This window comes from Chiloscyllium plagiosum, unplaced genomic scaffold (genome assembly GCF_037043375.1).
Source record: "Chiloscyllium plagiosum isolate Xiang-an unplaced genomic scaffold, Cpla_swu_hap1 HiC_scaffold_5, whole genome shotgun sequence".
NCBI lineage: Eukaryota > Metazoa > Chordata > Chondrichthyes > Orectolobiformes > Hemiscylliidae > Chiloscyllium > Chiloscyllium plagiosum.
In genome coordinates this window covers 36924798-36950823 of record NW_028270143.1, presented here as the reverse complement: position 1 = coordinate 36950823, position 26026 = coordinate 36924798, and the positions used below count along the sequence as shown (strand labels likewise).

At 41.7% G+C, this 26026-nt stretch overlaps 2 protein-coding genes across 3 annotated transcripts in view; both read right to left on the bottom strand.

Annotated features, from left to right (window-relative positions):
- Positions 1-7289, bottom strand: part of crppa (CDP-L-ribitol pyrophosphorylase A) — a 259642-nt gene extending 252353 nt beyond the window's left edge. For both annotated transcript variants that reach the window (XM_043689823.2, XM_087987109.1), the window contains exon 1: positions 7022-7289. In XM_043689823.2, coding sequence (XP_043545758.1) covers positions 7022-7263 — 242 coding nt within the window. In that variant the 5' untranslated portion in view covers positions 7264-7289. The remainder of the gene's footprint in view (positions 1-7021) is intronic.
- Positions 7290-12223: 4934 nt separating this feature from the next.
- LOC148149910 (general transcription factor II-I repeat domain-containing protein 2A-like) lies at positions 12224-13089 on the bottom strand. Its single transcript, XM_087986886.1, has 2 exons — positions 12691-13089; positions 12224-12538 (listed from the first exon to the last, which is right to left on the bottom strand). Exons 1-2 carry the CDS (start codon positions 13087-13089, stop codon positions 12224-12226), a joined length of 714 nt encoding a protein of 237 aa, XP_087843012.1.
- Positions 13090-26026: the final 12937 nt, after the last annotated feature.

Here is a 26026-nt window from a genome sequence, read left to right as displayed (position 1 = left end):
GTACATGTATTTGGAAAGAAGAGAAAATGAGGTCTGCAGATGCTGGAGATCAGAGATGGAAATGTGTTGCTGGAGAAGCGCAGCAGGTCAGGCAGCATCTAGGGAACAGGAGAATCGACGTTTCGGGCATTAGCCCTTCTTCAGGAATGAGGAAAGTTTGTCCAGCAGGCTAAGATAAAAGATAGGGAGGAGGGACTTGGGGGAGGGGCGTCGGAAATGTGATAGGTGGAAAAAGGTCAAGGTGAGGGTGATAGGACAGATTGGGGTGGGGGCGGAGAGGTCGGGAAGAAGATTGCAGGTTAGGGAGGCGGTACTGAATTTGATGGATTTGACTGAGACAGGCTGGGGGGAGGGGAAATGAGGAAACTGGTGAAATCCGAGTTCATCCCTTGTGGTTGGAGGGTTCCTAGCCGGAAGATGAGGCGTTCTTCCTCCAACCGTCGTGTTGTTGTGGTCTGACGATGGAGGAGTCCAAAGACCTGCATATCCTTGGTGGAGTGGGAGGGGGAATTGAAATGTTGAGCCACAGGGTGGTTGGGTTGGTTGGTCCGGGTGTCCCAGAGGTGTTCTCTGAAACGCTCCGCAAGTAGGCGGCCTGTCTCCCCAATATAGAGGAGGCCACATCGGGTACAGAGGATGCAATAGATGATATGTGTGGAGGTACAGGTGAATCTATGGCGGATATGGAAGTTTCCTTTGGGGCCTTGGAGGGAGGTGAGAGGGGAGGTGTGGGCGCAAGTCTTGCACCTCCTGCGGTTGCAGGGGAAGGTGCCGGGAGTGGAGGTTGAGTTGGTGGGGGGTGTGGATCTGACGAGGGAGTCACGGAGGGAGTGGTCTTTACGGAATGCTGATAGGGGAGGGGAGGGAAATATATCCTTGGTGGTGGGGTCCGTTTGGAGGTGGCGGAAATGACGGCGGACGATGCGCTGTACATGGAGGTTAGTGGGGTGGTAGGTGAGGACCAGTGGGGTTCTGTCCTGGTGGCGGTTGGAGGGGCGGGGTTCAAGGGCGGAGGATCGGGAAGTGGAAGAGATGCGGTGGAGGGCATCGTCGATCATGTCGGGGGGGGAAATTGCTGTCCTTGAAGAAGGAGGCCATCTGGGATGTGCGTTTTTGGAACTGATCCTCCTGGGAGCAGATGCGGCGGAGTCGAAGGAATTGGGAGAATGGGATGGCGTTTTTACAGGGGGCAGGATGGGAGGCAAGGATGTATTTGGAAAGGCAAGGACTGATTCGGGATAGTCAACATGGCTTTGTGCATGGGAAATCATGTCTCACAAACTTGATTGAGTTTTTTGAAGAAGCAACAAAGAAGATTGATGAGAGCAGAGCAGTAAATGTGATCTATATAGACTTCAGTAAGGCATTTGACAAGGTTCCCCATGGGAGACTGATTAGCAAAGTTAGAACTCATGGAATACAGGGAGAACTAGCCATTTGCAGACAGAACTGGCTCAAAGGTAGAAGACAGAGTGTGGTGGCGAAGGGTTGTTTTTCAGACTGGAGGCCTGTGACCAGTGGAGTGCCACAAGGATCAGTGCTGGGCCCTCTACTTTTTGTCATTTACATAAATGATTTGGATGCGAGCATAAGAGGTACAGTTAGAAAGTTTGCAGATGACACCAAAATTGGAGGCGTAGTGGACAGCGAAGAGGGTTACCTCAGATTACAACAGGATTTGGACCAGATGGGCCAATGGGCTGAGAAGTGGCAGATGGAGTTTAATTCAGATAAATGCAAGATGCTGCATTTTGGGAAAGCAAATCTTAGCAGGACTTATACACTTAATGGTAAGGTCCTAGGGAGTGTTGCTGAATAAAGAGACCTTGGAGTGCAGGTTCATAGTTCCTTGAAAGTACAGTCGCAGGGAGATAGGATAGTGAAAACAGCATTTGGTATGCTTTCCTTTATTGGTCAGAGTATTGAGTACAGGAGTTGGGAGGTCATGTTGCGGCTGTACAGGACATTGGTTAGGCCACTGTTGGAATATTGTGTGCAATTTTGGTCTCCCTCCTATCGGAAATATGTTGTGAAACTTGAAAAGGTTCAGAAAAGATTTATGAGGATGTTGCCAGGGTTGGAGGATCTGAGCTACAGGTAGAGGCTGAACAGGCTGGGGCTGTTTTCCCTGGAGCGTCGGAGGCTGAGGGGTGACCTTATAGAGATTTACAAAATTATGAGGGGCATGGATAGGATAAATATACAAAGTCTTTTCCCTGGGGTCGGGGAGTCCAGAACTAGAGGGCATAGGTTTAGGGTGAGAGGGGAAAGATATAAAAGAGACCTAAGGGGCAACCTTTTCACACAGAGTGTGGTACTCTGTATGGAATGAGCTGCCAGAGGATGTGGTGGAGGCTGGTACAATTGCAACATTTGGATGGGTATATGAATAGGAAGGGTTTGGAGGGATATGGGCCGGGTGCTGGCAGGTGGGACTAGATTGCATTGGGATATCTGGTCGGCATGGACGGGTTGGACTGAAGGATCTGCTTCCATGCTGTACATCTCTATGACTCTGAGCTGTACAGCATAGAAACAGACCCTTTGGTCCAACCAGTCCATGCCAACTAGATATCCTAAATTAATCTACCAGTTAAAAATCACACGACACTAGGTTATAGTTCAACAGGTTTATTTGGAAACACTAGCTTTTGGAGCACTGTTCCTTCTCAGGTGATTGTGGAGTATAAAATAGAAGGGCACAGAAATTTATAGCAGAAGTTTACAGTGCCATAGAATTGAAACTATATATTGAAAAAGACCTGGATTGTTTGTTAAGTCTCTCATCTTTTACAATGGGCATGTTGGTTTCAATTCATTCATATGTAAATTCCGAACTTTTTTAAAGTTACATTGTCAAGCGAACTTTAAAAATAGGTGCCATGTTGGCCCAGATAATGCACTGAAGGTGTGAAGTGCCCTCTGTGAGGCTGTGTCCCAATGTTCAAACTGATTCTAATCTAAGGTATTTACAGAATCTGCCATGGATTCATGAAGTTTTTGAACAAAATAAAATGTAATTCTGCAAGTACAAATTCACCCCACAAACTTGTGCGTGTGTGTGTGCACGTGTGTGTTTGTGCGCAGAGGGGTATGAGTATCTTTGAGAGACTATGTCGGTGTATGTGTGAGTGCAAAGGGGTATAGGTCTGTGAGAGGGTGCATGTGGAAATGTGTGTGAGAGCATCTGAGAGAGAGTTTGTGTTTGAGAGAAGGTCTGCGTGAGTATATGGCTCTGTAGGAGAATGTGTCTGTGTGTGTAGTGCAGTGGGGTCACCTGTAGTGTGACACGAACCCAAGGTCCTAGTTGAGGCTATCCCCATGGGTACCAAACCCAAAGGGATGGCCTCAACCTGGACCTTGGGTTCGTGTCACACTGCAGGTGACCCCACTACACACACACTCTCTCCTATAGAGCCATACACTCACGCAGACCTCTCTCATATAGAAGCTCTCTCTCTCACACATACATTCCCACATGCACCCTCTCACAGACTTCTACCCCTTTACACACACACTCCAAATCATAGTCTAAATGGTAGTCCCATTTACCAGCATATGGCCCATATCCATCTACACTTCCTGTTTGCATACTCATCCAGATGCCTTTTAAATGTTGTAATTGTTGCAGCCTCCACCATTTCCCCTGGCAGCTCATTCCATAGAGGCTCCACCTTCTGTGTGAAAAAGTTGCCCTTTAGGTCCCTTTTAAATCTTTCCCCCTTACATTAAACATATGCCCTGTAGTTGACAACAGATCTAAGTAAAATAATAAGAAAGAGCTGCAGCTCTGAGATTACATTCAAATGTACACAAACACACATATACAAATTTGGGTGATAGTAAAAGTATTTTTTCAAAGTATAATAAAAGGATGTGATTTTTATAGATTAATGACCGAGGTAGCTTCAGAATATGCTCAGTAGTCTGTGCATTTGACATTAAGACCAGTTAAGATGTTGATGGAAAATTTATGTTTTCTTCTGGGGAGAAGCATTGCTGGGATATTTCTTAAAACATGGACTATGCCATGTGGATGGTCAAGCAAGTGGCAGGGCTTAAGCATGCAAGATGGAGAGAGAGAGGAGAAGGGAAGGAAAAGAAAAGAAGGCAAGGAAGGGAAAAAAAGGGAAAAGGAAGGAAATTTCTCAAGCAAAGAAGCAGGGTTTATTTATTCTTACTGATTGACCAGTTACTCAATAACAGCCATAGAAAGTTGATTCCTGGTCCATGGAGTAGACATGATTACATTTTAACTGGATGAGTTCCATTATCAGTAGGATTCCACTGGACAAAGTGATTACATCAAATGCTTGTTCCCCACCAGTTGAATACATTGGTGAAAAAAGTGTTAATGTTTCGATTCCAGTGGCCATGAAGTGAAGAAGGGTCACTGGACTCAAAACTTTATCTGTTTTCTCTCTACAGATGCTATCAGACATGATGGGTTTCTCGAGCAATTTCTGTTTTTGTTGCTTCAGATCTCCAGCATCGACATTTGTTTCATTTTAGTGGATACACAGGTGCTTGACTAGATAGTTTGTCAATGGGTCAGGAGCTAGTCTATTCACACTCCTCCAAGGTAATTGTCTCTAATAGGTTTTCTGGACAGCTGTCCCCCTACTAGTGGCTCTAGAATTTGTAAGACACAGTAATGATAATGTTGACCATCTTAGCAGCTGCTTCTTTGAGTCACTGGGATGGTGTTTCAGGTTTTTTGTTTTCAGCCCAATAATTACATCGTCATTTTTGATATAATGCCTGCCTTAATAACCCTATAAAACCACAACATTCTTCTTGGAAAATCACAATTGTCTTCAGATATTCATCTGAATAAATTATAATAGTTACTTTGTTTGGACTCTTCCACTCCTATTTCTCATCTACATGCTACATCTCTATGAGGAGAAAGTGAGGTCTGCAGATGCTGGAGATCAAAGTTGAAACTTTATTGCTGGAACAGCACAGCAGGTCAGGCAGCATCCAGGGAACAGGAGATTCGACGTTTCGGGCACAGGCCCTTCTTCAGGAATGAGCCTGAAGAAGGGCCTGTGCCCGAAACGTCGAATCTCCTGTTCCCTGGATGCTGCCTGACCTGCTGTGCTGTTCCAGCAATAAAGTTTCAACCTACATCTCTATGACATAATCTGAAGTTGCAGCATTAGTTTCCACTTGCATGCAGCTAACACCCAGCTCTGCCTTATCACCAATTCTCTCCATTCCAATGCTGCTGTGAAATTATCAGACTCCTTATGCAAAAGGCCACATATTTTCTTATTGGGGATGAAATGAAATGGAGATGGACTGCTAGAACTGAAAGATTTTCATGATTTTAGAAAAATGTCAGTGGCATGACAAAGATTGTTTTCACTTCCTCACATCACCCTGTCTCAGCCTATGTTTACCTCTAACATGGACCATTTTCATATATGCCTGGTTGATCTCTCATATTCTACCTTCCACAAACCCGAGGTCATCCAAAGCTGTGCAACCAATGTCTTCCTTGACAGCAAGTCCCATACTTCTATCACCCCTGTGCTCACTGACTTACTCTGGTTCCCAGTCAAGCTACAATCTCTTCTTTGGTTTCAAATCCATCTGTGGCCTTACCCCTTCCTAGCTCTGTAATCTTCTCCAGCAAAACTGCTATCTAAGATTCCTGCACTCTAATTCTGCCCTCTTGAGCATTCCCAATGATATTTCCCCTTCATAAGTGCCTGTGCCTTCAGTCCCCTCGGCCACAATCCCCGAATCCCTTTAAATCTATTTTTTTTCTCCATTGGTGCCCTCCTCATTACCTGTCTCTTTGACCCAGCTCCTAGTTATGTGACGTAGTATCACTTTAGGTGACACTTAGTTTTATACTCCTGTCGTGAAGTGCCTCGAGATATTGTATAACATTAAAGACTTACATAAATATAAGTGGTTATTCCATTTACCATGATACTAGTAGTAATCAAATATATATCAAGGCTTAAGCATGGAAGTGTTCCCAGTGAGGTAGCAACATTTTCAGAAGAAAAAGGGTAGGCAGAAAATTAGTGTACATATGATTTCACTCCCCCCCCCCCCATTTTCTTTCTTTTCTCTCCTATGCTGCAGAAGATATCAGTCCATGAAAGCAAATCTCCGAATCATGACTAATTGACTCCAACAGTGACCCAAATCGTCAATGTTGCCATTGTTCATATATGCCAATACACTCTGAACATCAGCAGGCTATTTTACTTAGGATTTGGAGCATCAACGTGACATGTTCTGCTCAACATACATGTATAGTTTCAATCGGGGCCTTAATTCAGCAAAACCAGCACAAAGTTTGAATGACATTTTCCACTTTTTGCGTAGGACCATCAAGACCAATTTTAGGAAGCCCAACATATGCAGCATGGTTACTGATGAAGAAAAAAAGCATATATTAAACATTTTAAAGCAAGCATGTATTTTCTACAGAGCCACAACCATTAGCAACAATGTGGTGAGTGGGAGGATCATCAAGGGATGTATAAATGAAAATGGAATAAGTGGTGAAAATGTCTCCACAGGTGTGGCTATGGAGCAACAGGAATAGAAACCAAGGAAGTTAAGATATTTTGGTTTTGAAGAGTGAGTAGTGTACCATCACCTAGTCCAGTGAGTGTCCTTTATGCAATTGCTTAGTTACTGTATTTCAAGTTGACCCAGTTGGAGGCAGGAGGTATTATTATAAGACTTCCAGGAATATGTCGAACCAAGATTAACAATCGTAAACGTAACCTCTCGGAATGCCTTAGGCAGATTTAACAACGCAGTCTGCCATATATCCTCTGATTACAGCATTCATCTACGGTTTCATACAGCAGAGACCATGATACGACGTGTTTGTATGTCTGCAAAGGAGCGTTGGGGCTCTTGGGCGGTAACGAAGGTGCTATACAAATTCAAGTGACTTCCATATGCAGGTTTTTTGCCCTGAACCATTATGACGTCAACAGTGAGTGGAGCGTTGAGTGATCCCTGGGCAACGTTCGAACTTGCTCACCTCTCGAATGTTTCCAATGTGATACTGATGAGCGGCCTCTGCAGGACTTGACAGAATTGCTTCGGAGTCGCCGTTCCCATTCTCTCCCCGGAACCACCCGCAGGCAGCAGCGCTGCCACTGAGAAATCGAGCCTCCGGTTCCCAACGGCCTGCTCCATCTGGTTACAGTGATTGCAAACTAAAGGCCGATTCGGTTCCGAATCACTCGCTGCCTCTGCCATCAAAATGAAACATGTCCACATACACAAAAAAATTATAAAATACGGGTTCGGGGACTAGAACCCGGAAAAGGTTTTGCAGTCTGTCTTCAAAAAAAGACAGTTTGGGTGCCTCTTTGAAGATGGACTCTGCTGCTGGGTAGCGGGCGATGTTTGACAGACACGCGCAAGTTCGGGATTTGCAGCTGATACCATCGAGACACACACCAACATACATTAACTTCTGTGCGTTTTCCAGCTGATTCACATTTAGGAGAATGTGTTCTTATAACAAGTACACATATTTTCATACGAACATTAATTGATTTCGGTGCATTGTTTGAATAAAAGCCAGAGAGAAGATAACATTTTCTTAAACAAACTATGACCTGATTGTGTTCCCAAAAGGTTTAATGGAAACAGTTGCATGGTAACTTAAAAATGGAGTTCGATGGCATATTTGAAAAGGTGGAAATTGCACTACATTGCGGGAAAGCAGAGGGGTGTGGCTACTTGGATAACTATTTCAAAGAACAGATACGGAAGGGTAATGGACTGAGTGGCCGCCTGCATGACGTGATGAAGATAAATCTATTTTGTTTTCAAACATAATTGAGGTAATATAAAAGTTTACATTGCAATCCAAAGATGTGCAAGTCAGGTGAATTGGCCATGGCTAAATTGTCCATAGTGATAGGTGCATTAGTAGGGCAATGGGTCTGGGTGGGTTAGTCTTCAGAGGTTCTGTGTGGACTTGTTGGGCTGAAAGGCCTGTTTCTGCACTGTAGGGAATCAAATCTTACTTTCTGCTCTTACTATATGATTTCTTTCAGTCACTTGTATAAATTCATTATTGATTCAGGTTGTTCAAAATTATCAAATAACATTTGAAGGTTTAGATGTTTGCAGTCACCACTGCAGCTTACATCAGCATGCTAAGAAGGAAAGATAAAGTCAAAGACTCTGTTAGTCCATGCTATATTAGAGTAACATAAATATTCTAGGTGAAGAAAATACCATAATAACGAAACTAGAGCAAGTGCAAAAAATGTGTAAAAGTAGGCCAAAGGATGTGTTAAGTTTTCTTGCCCAATTGACCTTGGTATACCGACTGCAGAAAAGATTGAAATTAAATAGTGAACTAAAAGGTCAAGTAGTGGACTGGGAAGTTCTCATTTAAGGAATGTGGTGAGCTACTGCAGTGCACCTTGTAGGTAGTAGACATTGCTACCAATATGCTTCGGTGCTGAATATTGAAGGTGTAACTGTGTGCCTGTGAAGCAAGCTGCTTTGTCATGATGGTGTCAGCCTTCTTGAATGTTGTCAGAGGGGAAACGTGATAAATTAATCAAAAACAACAAAGCGATAAGTAGGTTAGCTTTTGGATAATGAAACCAAATTGTAAGAGGAACAGAATTTAAGTGTTCACAAGATAGGGGACAGTAGCTAGGGTTTCTGGATGTGTTTTGTCTGCTTGTTTGGGTTTGTTGCTGAGAAATCAGTGTTCATTGGTTACCCATTCTTTTTGAATATGGTGTGTAGGTGATTTTCCTCTGCTCTTTGCAGTTCCTTTATGTTGCAGTGTGTGGTGGCTCGTTGAAAGGATGCTTACAGTCATTTTTAAATTGAACAGACTACATTGAGAAGCAAACGCATTGCTTGCAGATTCCAACACCTACCAACAAGTGACAATAGACCCGACCCCACAACTTGAGAACTGAAGTTCTCAAGAAACTTTAGAAATCTGGAGAATTAAACTTTCAAAAAAATGAAACCAGAGAGATCCAACACACCACACTTCTACAGATTACCCAAAATTCACAAACAATGAGCTCCCCTCAGACCCATAGTCTCGCTACCTGGAACACCAATGTACAAATTAGCCAAAGAGCTACACGAAAGACTAAAACACTTAGTAGAAGAATCACCCCACTCCACCCAAGAATTCCTGAACACCATTAAAGATACCAAGGTAGAAGAGAATGAAATAATGGTCTCCTTTGACATAACAGCCCTGTTCACATCCATCAACATCAACCTGGCTAAGGAAACACTGACTACACTATTAAAAGAACCAAAGACACATACACCAAACATCAGCAAAGACAACATCCTCAAGCTCGTGGATCTATGCCTTATCACCCTCTTCACTTTCAACAACAAAATCACCTACACAGCATATTCAAAAAGAACGAGTACCCAATGAACACAGTCCACTGATTTCTCAGCAATAAACCCAAACAAGCAGACAAAACACATCCAGAAACCCTAGCCACTCTCCCCTACATCAAAGATATCTCGGAAATGAATGCCAGACTACTCAGACCTCTTGGCATCATGGGAGCCCACAAACCTACCAACACACTAAAACAGCAGCTAATGAACTTGAAAGACACTATACAGACAAGAAGCAAAACTAAGAAGCAGAACTGTAACAAACACTACATTGGATAAACAGGCAGAAAACTAGCCAGCAGGATACACGAACATCAACTAGTCACAATACATGATCCACTCTCACTAGTATCCTTACACACAGACGAGGAAGAACACCACTTCGACTGGGACAACATATCCATCAGACAAGCCAAACAGAGACACGCAAGGCGTGGCATTCCAACCGAAACTCTATCAACAAACACATTGACTTAGACCCCATTTACCACCGTCTGAGAAAAAGAACAGGAAATGGCATCACCACAGGAAATGATGTCACCAACCCGAGGAAACCTAAACACATAAATGGAAAGCAGATGACTCACACCAGTGCTTCATCTGGAGACTCACCCAATGATGTTACCTAGTATGGTGACGAAATGTCTGAAAGCGATCCTTTCAGCTCAGCGAGCAAATGTACATCCAGAACCTCAGCCTGAGCTACAAATCTGCTGAAAACTCGCTGATAAATAGTGTTTTTGGGACATTTGCTTAAATGGTACATTCTAGTTGCCAACTCAGGTACAGCATACTTTAGGCCTGGAAGTGAGAATTGAAACAGGATTAGTTAATGACTTCATAGTACTGGAGCCTCTCAGCAACAGGGATCAATGATAGAATTTGACATTCACTTCAAGGGTGAGACTTTTGAATTTAACACTAGAGTCTTAAGCGTAAATAAGGACAATTCAAAGGGTATGAAGACATTTAATGCGAATTGGCAATTAGGTTAAAGGTAGGACAGTAGAGGAGCAGTGGAAGATTTTTAAAGGAGCATTTCAAAACTTCTAATAAAGATATATTCCATTAAGAAAGAAAGACTGAAAGTTGTAGTAACTAAAGAAGTTAAGGATGGTATCAATTGAAAATAAAAGCATACCATGCAGCTAAGATTAATGTTCAACCAGGCATTTTACAGCTACCAGCCCTAGCATCTGGAAAAAAATCTACTGTCTTGTTCAGGAATTAATAGCAGGGCATTTCGAAAATCATAATACAACCAGGAAAAATCAGCACGAGGTTGAGAAAGGAAAATGATGTTTGACTAATTTATTAGAGTTCTTTGAGGGAGTACTAAACAAGATGAATAAAGATAAAATAAAATAGGTGATGTGTACTTGGATTTCCAAACAGCAATCGGTATGGTGCAGTCACATCAAACACAAGGTAAGAGCCCCGGTTGCAGGTGGTAATGTATTAACATGGATCGAGGCTTGCTTAACTCACAGGAAGTAGACAGTAATGATAAATGAATTATTTTAAGTTGGCAACCTGTGACTCGTGGAGTTCCACAGAAATCAGTGTGTCTCAAACCATTTATAATCTTTCCAAATGAGTTCGATGAAGCAACTGAATAATACCTGAATTTGCTGATGATGTGAAAATGGGAAGAAAACTAAGCTGTCAATGGGACATAAATTGTAGTGTTTGTGGACAGATGGCAAACTGCTCAACACCTCCAACTCTCAGAAGGAAAATCAGTGGTGAGGTGAGTCCGTTTATCAGAGAGAATCCCAAGCTGCAGCCTAATCATGCTGAAGGAGTAGACCAGGGGTGGGCAATTAATTCTTCCAAGAGGCCACATGAGAAACCTGAGTTGTGTTGGAGATCCGAACCAACAATAAGTTGAACATAATTCTGCTCAGTATTAATTTTCTCCCATTGTAAAAAGTACTAAATTATATAGTTTTCCACTGAAACTTATAATCAAAAGAATACGGATGTTCTGTTATAATAAAAATATGAATTGTGGAGTAGGTCAAATATAGAAAAAATAAACAGTAAAAACAATAATTTCAGTATTTCATTTTATTCTTAACATGTTAATTTCACAAACCAATAATGAAAAGTTGTTTCATTATTGTTCAGTATTACAAACAACAAACAACTCTGTACAAAAAGCAATAAGTGCTTTTGATGTTTTTCAGTTCATTTTACTTGTTTAGTGAGAAAAATCCAGTCTGTTTTGGGCTTGAACAAGTGCACTGAAATCTGGTTGAATGTCTGAGGTGGCTATGCGAAGGACAGCTGAGAGGTGATCATCAGTGATAGAGGGTCTGTATTTGGATTTATTGAACTTCATCACTGAGAATGTACGTTCGCATATATAGGTAGATCCAAAGAGGACTAGAATCTTCTGAGCATGCCTCCTCATGTGTGGAAAGTTCTTCTCTTTGAGGGAAGAGTAAAGATCAAGCAGTGAGGCTGACCTAAAGTAGTCTGCCAGAAGTGTGTCAGACTGCAGGTCAATGAGTTCAAGCTGAACATCACTAGGTGCATTCTCCACATTGCATGTAAATGGGGAAAAAAATCATGTACATTTCATTCTCAAGCGATTTACAGTCTTGAAACCGCCTTGAAAATTCACCATGCAGTGCTTCGAACATAGATGAGTACCTGTGGAGGTGGTCAGCTGAAGGTGCGGCTTCCTTCAGTGTTGGTAAGTGGGTGAGAGTGTTGTCCTCCATTTGGCTTGAGAGAAGCTGCAACTTTCTCATAAAAGCCTTCACCAAGTTGTACATTTCATGCACAAAAAGGCCCTTGCACTGTAGTTTCACATTTAGTTCATTCATAAGTGCAGCCATATCAACAGCAAAACCAAGGTCTGCAATCCAGTCTGCATCTGAAAGCTGTGGAATGCCATTCCCTTCACACAGAAATCTTGAATCTCTTCTCTCAGGTCCCATACACTTTTCAGCATTTTGCCCAGGCTGAGCCACCTGACAGCTGTGTGGTAGCCGATGTCACGATGTTCAGTCTCATTTTCTTCCAAAAGTGCAACAAACTGCCTGTGATTCAAAGCTCTTGCCCTGATGAAGTTGACTAATTTAGTTGCAACCTCAACCACATGGTTAATTTTTAACACTGACTTACACAACACTTCCTGATATATAATATAATGCAAAAATACCAATTTCTGTCACTTTATCACTTTAAGAGTCTAACATATTTTCCCGTTAGATTTGGGCAACCATCCGTTGTCACACCTGCCAGCTTGTCCCATTTTAGTCCAAATGTGTCCAAACAGGCATTTACCTCTGTGAACAAATCATTACCAGTTGTTGTTCCTTTCATTGACTGCATGGCTGCCAGCTCCTCTGTGATTTTAAAGTCCGTAGTTATCCCACGTACGAAGAGGAGTAGCTGGGCTGTGTCACGTACGTCGCAGCTCTCATCCAAAGCCAAGGAAAAAAAGTCAAAATTGACCACTCTGTGCTGCAGCTGAAGCTCCAGATTTCTCGCGATGTCCCCAATCCTTCTCGTTACAGTGCATTGGGAGAGGGGCACATTCTCAAATGCCTCCTTTTTCTCCGGGCATATTAGTTCTGCAGAGTCCAACAAGCACTCCTTCATAAACTCTCCATCAGAAAACTGTTTACTGTATCTGGTGATTTTGTGGGATATGACATAACTTGTCTTGGCGTGAGCTGACATTTTGAGAGCTAGCCAGCAAGCATAATTTTTAGCTGTTCACGCACGTGCACACACACATACACGCGCATGTGCGACTATACGTAAATTTTAAAAAGCACCCTTTTCAAAACAAAAGCAACACAGTTGTATTGCGTGCATGGCATAAATACTTTTTCATTTATGTTCTAATTTAAGATTGACCTCATGCGGGCTGGACAGGAACGAGCAAAGGGCCGGATATGGCCCGCGGGCCATAAAATGCCCAGGTCTGGAGTAGACAGTCGGATTTCCACCCCTCACTGGAGGGACAAATTTCCACCCCCTGGAACTGCTGTCAATCTTGATTGGCCAGCCACTCCTACAGCTTGCCAGCACCAGAGCTCATTAGTGGGCATTGCCAGGATTGCAGGCAGGATCACAAAGGGGGCCCTAGGGATAGCGCAATGATAAGTGAGCAGTATTAAGTGTGTGTGTGAGGTGAGAGGGTTGGGGGCAATGGAATTCTTATTTATGAGAGCATGTGCTAGGGTAAGAAAAGATCATACTCTGATGCATCTAAGTGAACGTACTTAGCAGATTCTCATCTTTGATATGAGGATCATGCAGTGTCTTTCACACCAATAGGTGTTGAAGATTGCTCAGTCTTGTCATGTTAGCGCTGAAGAATTGAATGGCATTTTTATTTCCTGACTTTTGAACTTGTAGGGTATTCATTAATGTAACACATTAGGAACTTGATTTGGATTAACTTGTCACGGTTATCATTTAAGTTAACATCACAGAATCTCAAAGGTTTCCCCCTGTTTTGCTTCAGTTGGAAATGGGAAGGGAGTTGCTGTGAAGGATATTGGGCAGAGCATGTTAAATTAGCATCACAGTTAGTGTAATCTTTCATCACAGGAAAAAAGTTTACCTGGATTTTCATTACAAATATTTTAAATATCTTTAAGGCAAAGATGAATTGATTCTTCATAAGCAAAGAGGGACATGTGCAGATGAGAGGCTACAGTCCCTCTAATTTTTCCTGTCACTGTGCAAGTCTCTGAGGTCTGTCCACAGCAGTAACTTCTTAGCCTAAAGTTGATGTTCTGTGTACCAATTAGTATATGTGGAACCTCTGAGCAAGGCTGCACATCATAGAGGGAATACTAATGGCGCATGGAGATCAGGTTACACGTGATATCACGTGATCTTATTGAATGGCAGAAGAGGCTTGAGGGGTGCAGTGGTCTACACCTGTTCCTAATGTTTGATTGTGTGTTTGTATGACCTTCCCTGTTGGCTGCATTTCACAGTGTACAAGTATTAAAAGCAAATGACTAGTGCATTGTATGCAAGAGCAAGCCATTCATTCAAATCCCTAAGTGTGACTAATAGGGGCTGTAAACCTTTTCCTGGTGGCAAGATTTGCTCCAATACAGGCATATGATACCTGTCGTACATATTTCCCTAATTTCCCTAATTTCTTGCATGAAAGGGAGTGGCTACAAACTCCCTAATTGTGCAGTTTATCTTTAGCATACATTAGTGCAGGTCATTGCCACCTTTGTGAAGGTGACCACATGTGCCTTCACCACCTAGTTGCACACAGATTGAGGAATGTTTTGGGGTGAATAATTTATGGATGTAACTGAAAGAAAAAAATGACAGAAGTCTAAGCTTTTGGTACAAATTTTGTACTTAACACTGAAAGTATTTTTAGCAAATTAACTTTGTCACACAAAAAGAAATCAAGGTTAACTGCGAGATTATCAAACCTAATATACTGGAAACATTAAAATTATAATTAGGTGCAGGGGAGTACATTACCAAAGGGTTCTTGTAGTACAATTGTATTGCCCTACCTCTGAGCCAAGAATCCTGGGTTTAAGTTCCACCTGCTTCAGAGGTGTATCATAACAACTCTTTGAAAAGATTCTTTTGAAAGTATCTGGAATGCATCACAGACATGCTCAGCAAATCCAGCAATTTGACTAGTCATGACCATACCCCAAGACTGTGGTAGGAAAGTCTCCGAGATTATTGTTGCCTACTTATTTTGTATAACTTTGACATGATCACGGGGCAAATAAAGTGGAAACAAACAGCTGCAATGGGAAATGAGGAACATGGACAGGGAATGCAAAAGTTCTATGTAAAAGTGCATATAGTCAGCTGGGACCTTATGTTAGATTTTTGTCCATGAAATATTTTAAAAATACTCCTTCCACTCAAAGCATCAGCAATCACCTTAGCATCTTAAACATCTTAATCCCAAACTTGTACCCAAGTAGTTGTATCATGCATACTTTAACTTTTATTCTTTCTCTCCGTCCTAAATTATTTTCACTACACTAACATTTCCAAATAATAGTTATAACATGTTAACTCTATTTCTCTCTCCACAGGTGCTACCAAACTTCTTGTTTGGCTCTAGCAGTTTTTGTTGTCTTTTACATTGATGTTTTTGGGCCAATCCATCATTGCAAATGGATTATTTGTGGAGCCTTCTCCTCCTGTTAGTTGTTTAGTAGTCCACTATTATTCACAATTAGATGTAGCATGACTGCAAAGTTTAGATCTCTTTCTTTGCCACAGGGTCACTTAGCCCTGTGTCTTACATGCTGCTTCCACTGTTTGGCAGGCACATAGTCCAGTGTTGTAACTTTACCAGATTGACATCATTTTTTTTAAAGATTTGTTTGGTGGTGCTCCTGGCATGCCTTCCTGCACACTTCGTTGAACCGGGGTTGCTGTCCTGGCATGATAGCAATGATAGAGCGAGGATATGCCAAGCCTCGAGGTTACTGATAATGGTTGAATACAATTCTGCACCTCATGGATATACCATACCACCTCTGGTTGGCCTTTCATGATGACTGGACAGGACATACTCAGGGATGGTGATAACAGTGTCTGGTACATGCACCTCATGGATGCCTAGTCTGAAATTGTAAAATCTTTTCAAAGTTTGTCCCATTTAGCAGGATGGTCATTGCCACACAAGAGGGTATCCTCAATGTGAAGACAAAACTTCATCTCCACATGACTGTGGGTGGGCAAGGCCAGGTAGATATTTCCTTCTCTCTGTTTCCCTCATTATCTGTTGCAGATCCAGTCTAGCAGCTATCTGCATTAGGGCTAGGTCAGCTTAATTAGTAGTGGTGCTACTGAGCCACTTTTGATGATGAACATTAAAATTCCCATTCCCGTCATTCTGTTCCTTTGCCACCCTTACTGCTTCTTCCAAATTAAATTCAACATGGAGAGATACTTCTTTAACTGAGGGGATTCAATATGTGATAATCTTCAGGAAGTTTCCATGTCTGTTTTTGACCTGATGTAATGAGACATCATGAGGTCTGGAGCCAATGTTGAGAACTCAAGGACAACTCCCTCCCAATTGTGTACTACTATGGAACCACCTCTGGTTGGTCTTTCATGCTGATGGGACAGGGTTGGTGATAGTGGTGCATGTATGTGAGATATGATTCCATGTTTATGTCTATGTAAGGCATCACCTCTGGGTTTGCCATTGTAATTTCCAGTACCTTAATCAATGCTGCGTGGACCATCCAGTTTAATTCCTTTCATTAGGTTTTGCAGAAATTTTGATGCAACTTTTCAGGGCACAGTTGAGAGTCACATGTAGGCCAAACCTGCATGGACATCAGAATTCCTTTCATGAGGACATTAGTGATTCAGATCGGCCTTTATGATAATCAAGAACAGTTGGATGGTTGCCCTGAGACTCGTTTTTATTTCCAGATTTTTAGTTAATTCAAATTTCACCATCTGCCATGGTGGGATTCAAGCCCCATTCCCGAAAGCATTAGCCTGGAACTCGGGATTACTCGTGCAATGACGTTGCCATGCCACTACACATTCAACACTTCTCCCCAACCTCAAATGCTGGTGTTTAGTTTAACTTCTGTGCTCTATACCCTTAATCTGTTGTATCCCTGTATTTTCATCCCTAGGATGAGGAATAAGTGAGGTGAAGATATTGCCCATTTTGTCTCTGTGGGAATTATTTGGGAATGAGGCTACTGTCATTCATTAATTAGATAATGATATGATTAGAGTGAAGTTGCTGTGTTATAGCTATGCCTCTGTGTGCTACATTTTCCCACAAGGAAGCCCAACTAAGAATTTGAAATTAAGAGAAATAAATATTTTTCTGTTCATGTGTCACCCTGCGATCCAAGATCATTGTGATCACACGTATATTCACCAGGAGCTCTTGTGGTGCAGTGGAAGCATCCCAACCTCTGGGACAGAATTCCAGATCTGATTCCTACACAATGACTTGTTGACCATGCAAAGTACTTTTGTAACCTGGTTAAAGAAGCTGACTGACAGTCAGTGAATCCTGATGGCAGGCAGTAAAGATGGGAGAGTTACCTAGTCAGCCATCTTGCAAAGACAATGGCAAAACGTAGGAGCACATTGCCTATAAGCATGGACCAATCCAATGGAAGATCATGGCCCAGACTATGGTAATGAGGACAGGAAAAAAGACACACAGATATGTTCCTCACAGAGGACCATACAAATGGTATAAAATTTGTGTCAGTGGGGTAAAGAGCTGAGAAGCCATTGAATTCTATGTTGATGTCCAGGTTGTTGACACCTGAGTGTAATATGTGCATTGTAAGATATTAAATTTAAAATAGCATTATTGGGAGGATATATATTGTGCCTCAAATAGCTTTTACAGTTACTTAATATAAAGAATTATGGATAATTCTAGCTTAACTAGCCTATTATTCTCTAGCAGCAACTTGTCTGAGTATTTCTGTCTGTGTTGACTGTATTGTCATCTCATGATTAATGCTTCATGATTCTCTTTTGTGGTTAGTGGTTGAAGAAGACCACTATCATCTGCCACAATAATACTTCCACAGAATTGTCACCTTTGCCAAAAGTGATACTGTACCATTTCACATCTCTCACTAAAGAAAAAATAGTCTTTGCTTTTTAGAGATTACACTACATGTAAGGCAGCTCCTTTCAAGGTACTGTTTCAAGACTACCCTGTAACAATACCAGGTTAGAATCTGCAAAGTCCCTTTGGGAGAAGTGCTGGCAGGTCACTTCAGGGGTAAGGCTGTAATTTGCTAGCAGGGCATTTAACATTGTCTTCTGTTAGTTCGACTTGCACTTGCAAATAGAGACTTTTTAAATTCTCGATTGGCAAATTGCTAAAGGTGGAAACTGATAGTGTTGCAGTGAGGGAATCCAGCACAACTGAGACCTGAGTAAACAGGGCAAGAAACCGTATATCTCATTAGTGAATCAGATAAAAGAGGCTGTGAAGAACTGAGAAGGAAGTTAGATTGACTGAACACAATGTCAGAGAATAGAGAAGGAAATGAAGGTTGGATAAGAGGGAGGAGAATAAAGACCAAGTAAAACAACATCTCCAGTAACAATATTCAAATGAGACATCAAATTTATAATGTTTCATTTTCAATGCCAGGAAGTTGATTGGCACTAATTAACACAACTTTGTTAAATGAGTGTTTGGGTTAAATGAGCGAGCCTTAGCTTTTGGTTGGGTAATTAGTTCATATTTGAAAACTTTACTTAAGCATGGGTGAAACAATTCCAATGACACAACTCCATAATCAAAGAACAAATGAATGATGATTGTGACCACCTCACTCATATTTCCCTCAAGATTATAAGATGTTCAGGAACAATAGGTGGAAATCTTGATTATGGAGAGTGTTTTAGATATTTTCTGACAACAAACTTCCTCCACATTATTGTACTCAGCTCTGAGTTGTTGAGGTGTAGTTTCTCCACCAATCTTCCTTTCTATATATTTTTAGTTAATCTGTTTCAGGTGGGATTTGACACCAGACTTTCTGTTTCAGGAGTAGCAGTTCTACCACTACACTACATGAACTTTGCAGAGTATTTTTGTTTTGGAGAGAGAGAATACCATAGAGCAGTCAAGGACAGAATTTATTTGTTTAGAGTTTAAAAAATCGATAGAGATGCCATTGCTTTATTTTGTTTATTCTATAGGCAACTAACTATTGAGAAAAGTACAATGGATCAAATTTGCAAGGAGATTGCAGAGGTACAAGAACTATAGAGCCTTTTAATGGACTTTAATTATCATTATAAACTCAGATAGCAATAGTTTAAAGAGCTGAGAAGAAGGAGAGTTCCTATGGTATGTTCTCGAGATTTTTCTTGATCAGTACACTTCTGACCTAACCAGAATGGAAGCATTGGACAACAGATTTTTGGGAAATGAGGTTTGTGAAGTGTCAATGGGGGATCATTTAGTGAAAAGTGGTCACAGCACCGCAAGATGTACACTCACCATGGAGAAAGACAAGGAGCTATCTAAAGTAAAACTGTTTAAGTGAAAGGGAGGCAATTTCACCTGTTTGAGAATGGACTTGTGCAACTTAAATTGGAATGAATGATTGACAGATTAAAATGTCAGGTCTGTTTGAAGTGAGATCTCTTTGAAAATAAATGATTCCATCGTAATTGAAGCACATTCCCAGGAGTGAAAGGTAAAGGCACCCAAAACAGAGCATGATAGAAAATAAGATGAAGGAGTGAATGACAAATGCCAGGTTGGTAAGTGACAAGCAAGCTGATAGTAGAAAGATTGCAGAGGCAAGAGGAAAGGAAATAAGAGAGCAAACACAACCATCAAACCCAGTTTATTACTCTGCAAGTGTGATACAGGAGAAGTACTTGTGACTTATTACCCAAAGTCTTTTCTTATAGGATGTGGGCATCACTAGCATTTATTGCCCATCCCTAGTTCTCTTTGAGAAAGTGGTGGTGAGCTGCCTTCTTGAATCACTGCAGTCCATCTGCTGTAGGTAGACCTGCAATGCCTTTAGGTTGGGAATTCCAGGATTTTGACCCAGTGACAGTGTAGGAATAGCAGTATATTTCCAAGTCAGGATGGTGAGTAGTTTAGAGGGGAACTTGCAGGTGGTGTTCCCATGATCTGCTGCCCCCATCCTTCTAGAAGGCAGTAGTTATGGGCTTCGAAGAGGATGTCTAAGCATCTTTAGCAAGTTCCTGAAGTGCATCTTGTAGATAGTACACAGTGCATCAGTGGTGGAGGAAGTGGATGCTTGTGGATGTGATGCCAAATAAGTGAATTGCTTTGTACTGGATGGTGTCAAGCTTCTTGAATATTGTTGGAACTGCACCCCACTAGGCAAGGGAAGAGTATTCTATCACATTCCTGGCTTGTGCCTTAGGTGAACAGCCTTTGGGAGATAGGAAGTGAAGAATCCACTGTAATGTTTCTCATTTCTGATTTAGCCTCAGCATTATATATGGTGAGCCCAGTTGAGTTTCTGGTAAACAGTAACCCCCAGGATGTTGCTAACACCATTGATAACACCTTCAATCACTATACTAATGATTGAGATTAGACTGATAGGGCAGTAATTGGCCAGGTTGGCCTTGTCCTGCTTTTTGTGTACAGGACATACTCTGGGCAATTTTCCACACTGTCAGGTAGATGTCACCATAACTGTACTGGAGCAGCTTAGCAAGGGTTGCAAGAAGTTCAGAAGCACAAGTTATCAATACCATTGCTGTCAGGGCCCATGGCCTATGCAGTCTCCAGTGTCTCCAGTGTCTCTTGATATCACTTGGAGTGAATTGAAGTGAGTAAAGACTGGCATCTGTGATGCTGAGAGCCATTGGATGTTGGAGAGATAGATCATCCACATTCTGACCGAAGATTGCTGTAAATGCTTCAGCCTTATCTTTTTACTTATTTGCTGGGCTCTTCCATCATTGAGGATGAGGATTTGTGGAGCTTCTTTCAGTGAGTTCATTAATTGTCTAATCCCATTCACAATTGGACATGGAGGACTGCAGAGCTTGGATCTGTTGATTGTGGGATCATTAGTTATGTGTCTATCACTTGCTGCTTATGCTTTTTGGCATGTAAGTAGAACTGTTTGGTAGTTTCACTGCGTTAACTCCTCTTTTTAGGTATGCCTGGTTCTGGCCCTGGTCCTCCTCTACTCTCCATTGAATGCCTAGCTTGAAGATAATGGTTCAATGGGGGAGTATGTTGGACCATGAGGTTACATATTGTGTTAAAGTATGATTTTGCTGCTGTTGACGACCAACAGCGCCTCATGGATGCCTAGTCTTGTGTTTCTAGATCTGTTCAAAATCTGTCCCATTTAGTGTGCCGATAGTGTCACACAACATGATGGAGGGCATTCTCAATGTGAAGGTGGGACTTCATCTCCAAAGAACTGTATGGTGATCGGTGTTACAGGTATTATTATGGACAGATTCATCAGCAGCTGGCAGATTGGTAAGGTTGAAGTCAAGTATGTTTTTCCCTCTTGTTGCTTCCCTCACCACCACCTGCAGACCAGTCTAGCAGCTATATCCTTTATGACCCAACGCAATCAATAATGCTGCTGCCGAGCCACATTGAAGTCCCCAACCCAGCGAATATTTTATATTCTTGCCACACTCAGTGCTTCCTCCAAGTGTTGTTCAACATGGAGTACTGATTCTTCAGCCAAGGGAAGATGGTACGTGGTAATCAACAGGTGGTTTCCTTGCCTGAAGACAAGGGGTGCAAATTCACAGTTGAGGGCTCTCAGGGCAACTCCCTGCTGACTGCATACAACTGTGCCACCACCTCTGCTGGGTCTGTCCTGCCAACACATCCTGGGTTGGTGATGATAGTGTCTGGGACTTTGTCTGTAAGGTATGAACCCACAAGTTTGACTATGTCAGCCTGTTGCTTGACTAGTCTGTGAGACAACTCTCCCAGTTTCAGCACCAGCCCACAGATGTTAGTAAGAAGAATTTTGCATGGTCAACAGAGTTGTTTTTGCCAGTCGTTTCCAGTCCCTCATTGATGCCAGTTGTTCCTTCAAGTTTTGACCAAATATGAATCAAACAGTAGCTTTAGTCACCAGCTAGTTAATGAAATTTGTAAGGAAGGAGATTCAAGTAAAATTATGTATTCCAACCTCTTTGGTGTTCTAAAACTTCACTTGAATCAGTCATAGAACATAGAACATTACATTACAGCGCAGTACAGGCCCTTCGGCCCTCGATGTTGCGCCGACCTGTCATACCAATCTGTCATACCATCTAACCCACACTATTCCATGTACGTCCATATGCTTGTCCCCAATGATGACTTAAATGTACTTAAAGTTGGCGAATGTACTCCCGTTGCAGGCAAAGCGTTCCATACCCTTACTACTTTCTGTAAAGAAACTACCTCTGACATCTGTCCTATATCTATCACCCCTCAATTTAAAGCTATGCCCCCTCCACCGTGTGCCGTCACCATACTTGGAAAAAGGCTCTCCCTGTCTACCGTATCTAACCTTCTGATTATCTTATATATCTCTATTAAGTCACCTCTCAACCTTCTTCTCTCTAACAAAAACAGCCTCAAGTCCCTCAGCCTTTCCTCGTGAGACCTTCCCTCCATACCAGGCAACATCCTAGTAAATCTCCTCTGCACCCTTTCCAAAGCTTCCACATCCTTCTTATAATGCGGTGACCAGAACTGTACACAATACTCCAAGTGCGGCCACACCAGAGTTTTGTACAGCTGCAGCCTAACCTCATGGTTCTGGAACTCGATCCCTCTATTAATAAAAGCTAAAACACAGTATGCCTTCTTAACAACCCTGTCAACCTGGGTGGCAACTTTCAAGAATCTGTGTACATGGACACCGAGATTTCTCTGCTCATCTACACTACCAAGAATATTACCATTAGCCCAGTACTTTGCATTCCGGTTACTCCGACCAAAGTGAATCACCTCATACTTGTCCGCATTAAACTCCATTTGCCACCTCTCAGCCCAGCTCTGCAGCTTATCTATATCTCTCTGTAACCTACAACATCCTTCGTCACTATCCACAACTCCACTTAGTGTCATCTGCAAATTTACTAACCCACCCTTCTACGCCCTCATCCAGGTTGTTTATAAAAATTACAAATAGCAGTGGACCCAATACCGACCCTTGCGGTACACCACTAGTAACTGGACTCCAGGATGAACATTTCCCATCAACCACCATCCTCTGTCTTCTTTCAGCAAGTCATTTACTGATCCAAACTGCTATATATCCCACAATCCCATTCCTCCGCATTTTGTGCAATAGCCTACTGTGGGGAACCTTATTGAACGCCTTGCTGAAATCCATATACACCACATCAACTGGTTTGCTCTTATCTACCTGTTTAGTCACCTTCTCAAAGAACTCAATAAGGTTTGTGAGGCATGACCTACCCTTCACAAAACCGTGCTGACTATCCCTAATCAAATTATTCTTTTCTAGATGATTATAAATCCTATCTCTTATAATCTTTTCCAACGCTTTACCAACAACTGATGTAAGGCTCACTGGTCTATAATTACCAGGGTTGTCTCTACTCCCCTTCTTGAACTGGTGAACGACATTTGCTATCTTCCAGTCTTCTGGCACTATTTCATGTGAAACATTTAGTTTGTTTTGCTTTCATGTCCAGAAATACTCTGATTTTATTGTAATTGAAAAAATGATTAGAGTTGATACAATAGTGTTTTAACAGACTGGCATGATTATATATTGAGAGAGACACAATAAGACCCATCCGCATTTGATTCACCAACTTATCAGGAATTTGATAAATTTCTGCATTTTATTTGATATCTTTCATGACCTCAAAGTGATCCAACATTTTTTAAACACACAGACAGACAGAGAGTATGCATAGAAACTATAGTTGAGGACCATTTCAAGACTCAATTTCTTTTGTCTAACTCACTAGCTAAATCTATTTGATGCTTTCAGATATACCCAGAAAGAGTCCTACAATGGGTTGTGATTTCACCCGACAAAAGGAAGGCTATGATCTATACTTAGGTGTTTCTTTTAACCTATTGCTTAAATAACCTACTTCACAGTTAAGATGATAAATAAAATGTTCTCCATATATTGAAGTAAATACAGATATTTTTTAGCAGCCAGAATATTCAGTTTACAGTCGATTAAATATCCACTCTGACTAAAATGAGGAATGCAATCATGGATTGAGTCTGCTAAGTTTAAATTGATCTCAGAACCTTATCTTGAAACCTTAAATTGCATCACATGTTTAAGATGGCGCCAGCTACTTCCCTTGCCAAGACCAAAGACTCTGTCTCTTTTACTTGACAGTCGAACAAAACCTTTTTATTTTGAGGATGTCACTTCAAGAGTTGTATGTATAAATTCTAACACAAGCTTTGAAAGCAGAATTGATATTGATACTACTGGTCAATAGTACCGGAAATACCTTTAAAAAATTATATACCTTTCTGCAAAGGACAACAGCTCAAGGCTAGTTTCTTTTTGTACAAATTACTGTGAAAAACTAAACCTCTTTGAGAATTATAAAAAGAGTCTAACAATAGAATTGTTCTCATTTTGAAAGCCATTTGAGTGCATCACAGATAGTGTATCTTTTTGGTCACTACAAAAGGACAGGTTGCTATTTTTTCATCACTGGGTTTCAAAGATCTACAAAATCCTATCACCATGGTTAAACTAAGCTACAGCACAGGTAGAGTAAGGATTTACCTTGTATTGAATATGTATTTACCCTAAGGGAACATACTCGCTGAGCTAAATCCAAAGATTTTACATGTAGTTTGAGGTAGCCAACTCTTAGAGACATTGAGATGAGTGCAGATGCTGCTGAAATTTAAGGAGCTAAAATTGCACAGAAGATATCACAACAATCCTGCTATTTTCTTTCCAGTTAGCCTTTATTTAATTTTACTTTATATCCAGAAGTGCTCTTGCACACAACAAAATGTATTTTTTCCCCATTGCCAAATCACCAGTGGTGTTTTTTTCCCCATCTATTCACCACCAATAAATCACCTATGTTTCCACTTGAGAGTTAGGCCCTTTATAATCTATTGTAGCACTGGCTTCAGGTGTCTGGGTTAAGTGTGAAAAATCCACGCAACACTTGGAGATTTACAGGTTCCCACAGTGAAAAATTACTCCTCCCAAATTATCATGAATCTGGAGAACTTACTATTTCAGTGTGTGATGGATACCAGGACATTGGGTAAATTTCAGGAGAAGATAGACAGATTTTTAATTTGTAACATTTTGGAAGATTATGGAGGGCAGGCAGGAAAGTGGAGTTGAGGCTGAGAGAAGATCAGCCATATTGAATGGCGGAGCAGGTTCGAGGAACTGAACAGCTCACTCCAGCTCTTATTTCTCATGTACTTCACAAAAGCAAAACACACAAATTCAAAAATTAAACACAAATTCTGGGCTGTATTTTGCCAGAAATTGAGAAATGTCAATTTTGGCAAGTTTCATGGAGGGTTTCTCTCTGAGCCCAGCAAGATTGCTAATGCTATTTACTGAAACTCATTTCATTAGCTATATACCTTGCCTGTATGATGCCCCACTCATCATCCTGTTTTGCCTCCTGCCAGGAGCTCGTATGATTGCCAGCACTGGGATCATCTTTGAAAAGGTAAAAACAATGACTGCAGATGCTGGAAACCAGATTCTGGATCAGTGGTGCTGGAAGAGCACAGCAATTCAGGCAGCATCCGACGAGCAGCAAAATCGACGTTTCGGGCAAAAGCCCTTCATCAGGAATAAAGGCAGTGAGCCTGAAGCATGGAGAGATAAGCTAGAGGAGGGTAGGGGTGGGGAGAAAGTAGCATAGAGTACAATAGGTGAGTGGGGGAGGAGATGAAGGTGATAGGTCAGGGAGTAGAGGGTGGAGTGGATAGGTGGAAAAGGAGCTAGGCAGGTCGGACAAGTCCGGACAGGTCAAGGGGACAGTGTGGAGCTGGAAGTTTGAAACTAGGATGAGGTGGGGGAAGGGGAAATGAGGAAGCTGTTGAAGTCCACATTGATGCCCTGGGGTTGAAGTGTTCCGAGGCGGAAGACGAGGCGTTCTTCCTCCAGGCGTCTGGTGGTGAGGG